Here is a 2,934-nt window from a genome sequence, read left to right on the forward strand (position 1 = left end):
GACCTGGGTGTCTGATAGTTGATGTGATCAGATATTTGGGTGTTTATTTAAATCTCTGAATGATGTATTTAAACATTTCGGTCTTTGCGCGCTTTATACCAATCAAGAGGAACTAGAATGAAAGTGTCTTTTAAAGATTCTGAAGGAGTAATGTTGCGTTATTAAAGTGCGATTTCACCAAAACCTCTTCTGCATTTCCCAGGTATGGAAGTCCCGGAAACGTCTCCAAAGAGTACAATGAATTTGCAGAAGTTTTCTTAAAGGCCTTTGCAGTTGGCGTTCAACAGGTACTGTCCACCTCCCCTGAGCCCGGGAATAAACCAGTCTAGGTCTCCATGGTGGGGGGCCCTCTTTAAAGGAGCGCTCCTGGAAGAGATGGCGGTGACTTGACTCCATGCCTGGAGTCTGAAAACTGCGTGGGGGTGTCAGCAGGGCTCATATGGAGCTGAAGTAGGAAGACGTACGCACTGCTTTGCTTCAAGCACCGATTTCAGGTCCATAACTAGAAGGATCATATGGAGGTAGATGTAAATATTACGTCAATCCTGCTGTCCTTTTAGTCCCCAGGTGATGTCCTTTACAATAAATCTGAGGTGACATAGAACATCTAGAGTCAGGTGGCTGTGGAGTCATGTTAGGTTTGGTTGAGCCCAGGTTCACACCTGAACGTTTTGTAGCGCGTTCTAAGCTCGACGAACGCTCTACAAAACGCTCAAAAATATAAATCCCATTGTATTCAATGGGTCTGGTTCACACCTCGGCGTATTTCCGCCCGTCCCTAACGCGCTACAAAACGGCCCACGCCTGAAAAGGTCCAGGTACTACTTTGGGCCGTTTTTGTTGCGCGTTTCCATTGGGATACAGCCAAGTAGCCCTCGGAAACGCGCGTTCGTCGCGCAATTTTTTTTACCGCGAATCGCGGTTAAAAAAACCGTGCGACAGACGCGCACATGCAATACGCCTAGGTGTGAACCAGGCCTGAGGTGCAGTGTCGGTGCACATGTATTGTAGGCAGGGGTCCAGGTTACAGTCATGGCAGTTACACGGTCACTTTGTCCATTCAGTTAGCGGCAGTGTCCGGTTATTTCAGCATTCCTCACCTATTAGATTGAACACACATTGGTAATCGCCGGGGACAGATGTGCGTGAGGACTAGTATCCGCTCCCACTTACGGAGGCTGCTCTCTGTCGGCGTCCGTGAAGCAGTCTATATAAAAAGAGCGGCACAACTCGGAGTTAGTCCAGGAAAAGTTTATAGTTCACAAGCGGTCAGAAGGTGAAGCAAACGCATTTCAGGGGCTCACGAATCCTCGTCATCGGGGCTTGCATGCCGGCAACGAGTGATGGCACTGGACAGGTAATTGTCGGAAATTCAAGTCATGCAGCACGGGTTGCCGATCTGACACAATTCTGCAGACTCCGCCCCCCTACTCAGCCTCCAAAATGTCACCTCAGATGGAGGGATGCTATTGCAGAGACCTAAGCTGAGCATTATGGGATTGTGTGATTTGAGGAGTGACACCGGGGTTGTTGGTAATGAGTACAATTGGGGGGATTGGTGGGGTGCAAAGTGAGTTTCTTTAAACCGTTTCAATGTATAGTTTGAAATTCTCTGAGATGCCCTCCCAGGACTGGTCCCGATGTGGACGGTGGTTCATTCAGAGGCAGCAGTGCTGTGTGCGCAGTGTCAGTCTGTGTCTGGTGGAGCGGTGTGTCGGCGTGCTGCCGGCTCCCTGCTCCGTTCACACAAATCCTGCAGCCGGAGATAACATGAGATCATAGTACTGGTCTAGTGCCGTCTGTTGGACGCTCTCCTCGCTGGCCAGCCTCCAAACTCTCACACATGCCCACAAGCCATGGCTGTAAATGCTGCGCTGATTATCGGGGGGTGATATGTAGTAAATGGGTAATACTTTTTCCTGCCTGCAGGTCTTGCTGAAAGTTCTTTACCAGTATAAGGAGAAGCAGTACATGGCTCCCCGAGTCTTACAGCAAACGCTCAACTATCTCAACCAAGGAGTGTCACACGCGGTGACCTGGAAGAACTTGAAGCCCCACATCCAGGTGAGCTCATCATCACAGCGTCACCCGCTGTTCACATGGAGACCGTGAGCTGGAGGGGCGCTGCGTTGTTCAAGTCTCCGTATGCGTGCGGGTTTTTCTTATAGAAGCTACCGTGAAATTGAGGCAAATTCCTCCCATTGGTTGTATAGGGTTGCCTTGTTCATAGTTTGCGGTATTACAAGGCTGAGAACTGTGGCATTCTGGGTAATCGACACGTCTTTGTGTTTTTTAGGGTATCATTCAGGACGTCATTTTCCCCCTGATGTGTTACACGGACTCCGACGAGGAGCTGTGGCAGGAGGACCCCTACGAGTACATCCGCATGAAGTTTGGTACGTGTTTTGAAATGCGAGTGGGATTTACTAAGACTGGAGCAGCTGTGGTGGCAACCAATCAGCTTCCAGCTTTCATTTTCAAAGCTCAACTGAACAAGTTTAAAGGAGAACTATAGGGTCAGTGTTTTCCCCATAGTTCTCCTTAGGGTAACGGGAGGACACAAACTAGCGTCCTCCCGTTACCCTAGGCTCAGTATATAGGGAGCTACAGCTCGCGGTATGCTGAGACGCCGGAGTGGATCCCGACATCGATGTCGAGATCCGCCCAGCTGCGTGAGTGACAGCTGGCTCTGCATATCTAGAGGCAGAGCCAGCTGTACCCTCCCCCGTCCGTTCTGCCAGTCAGCGCTGGCAGATCGGAGCGGGGAGGGGGGAATCGACAGGACAGCCGTGACAGGATCGAGAGGTGAGCGAACCCGGTATGTGTTCGCTCACCTCCCGATCTACTGAGCCGACCTGTGACAGTCTCATTGTCACAGGTCGGCTAGATCTATGAGGTGAGTGAAAAGCACGCACCTCATACTTCTCCTTTAAA

At 50.4% G+C, this 2,934-nt stretch overlaps 1 protein-coding gene across 1 annotated transcript in view; it reads left to right on the forward strand.

The window, feature by feature from the left end:
* IPO7 (importin 7) overlaps nucleotides 1–2,934 on the forward strand; it is a 43,149-nt gene that overhangs the window by 16,518 nt on the left and 23,697 nt on the right. Inside the window, exons 8-10 of the mRNA XM_018571148.1 lie at nucleotides 203–287; nucleotides 1,930–2,064; nucleotides 2,297–2,396. Of these exons, the coding sequence (XP_018426650.1) occupies nucleotides 203–287; nucleotides 1,930–2,064; nucleotides 2,297–2,396 (320 nt within the window). The remainder of the gene's footprint in view (nucleotides 1–202; nucleotides 288–1,929; nucleotides 2,065–2,296; nucleotides 2,397–2,934) is intronic.

Source organism: Nanorana parkeri, unplaced genomic scaffold, assembly GCF_000935625.1.
Source record: "Nanorana parkeri isolate BGI_ZX_2015 unplaced genomic scaffold, ASM93562v1 scaffold1687, whole genome shotgun sequence".
In the NCBI taxonomy this organism is placed as follows: domain Eukaryota; kingdom Metazoa; phylum Chordata; class Amphibia; order Anura; family Dicroglossidae; genus Nanorana; species Nanorana parkeri.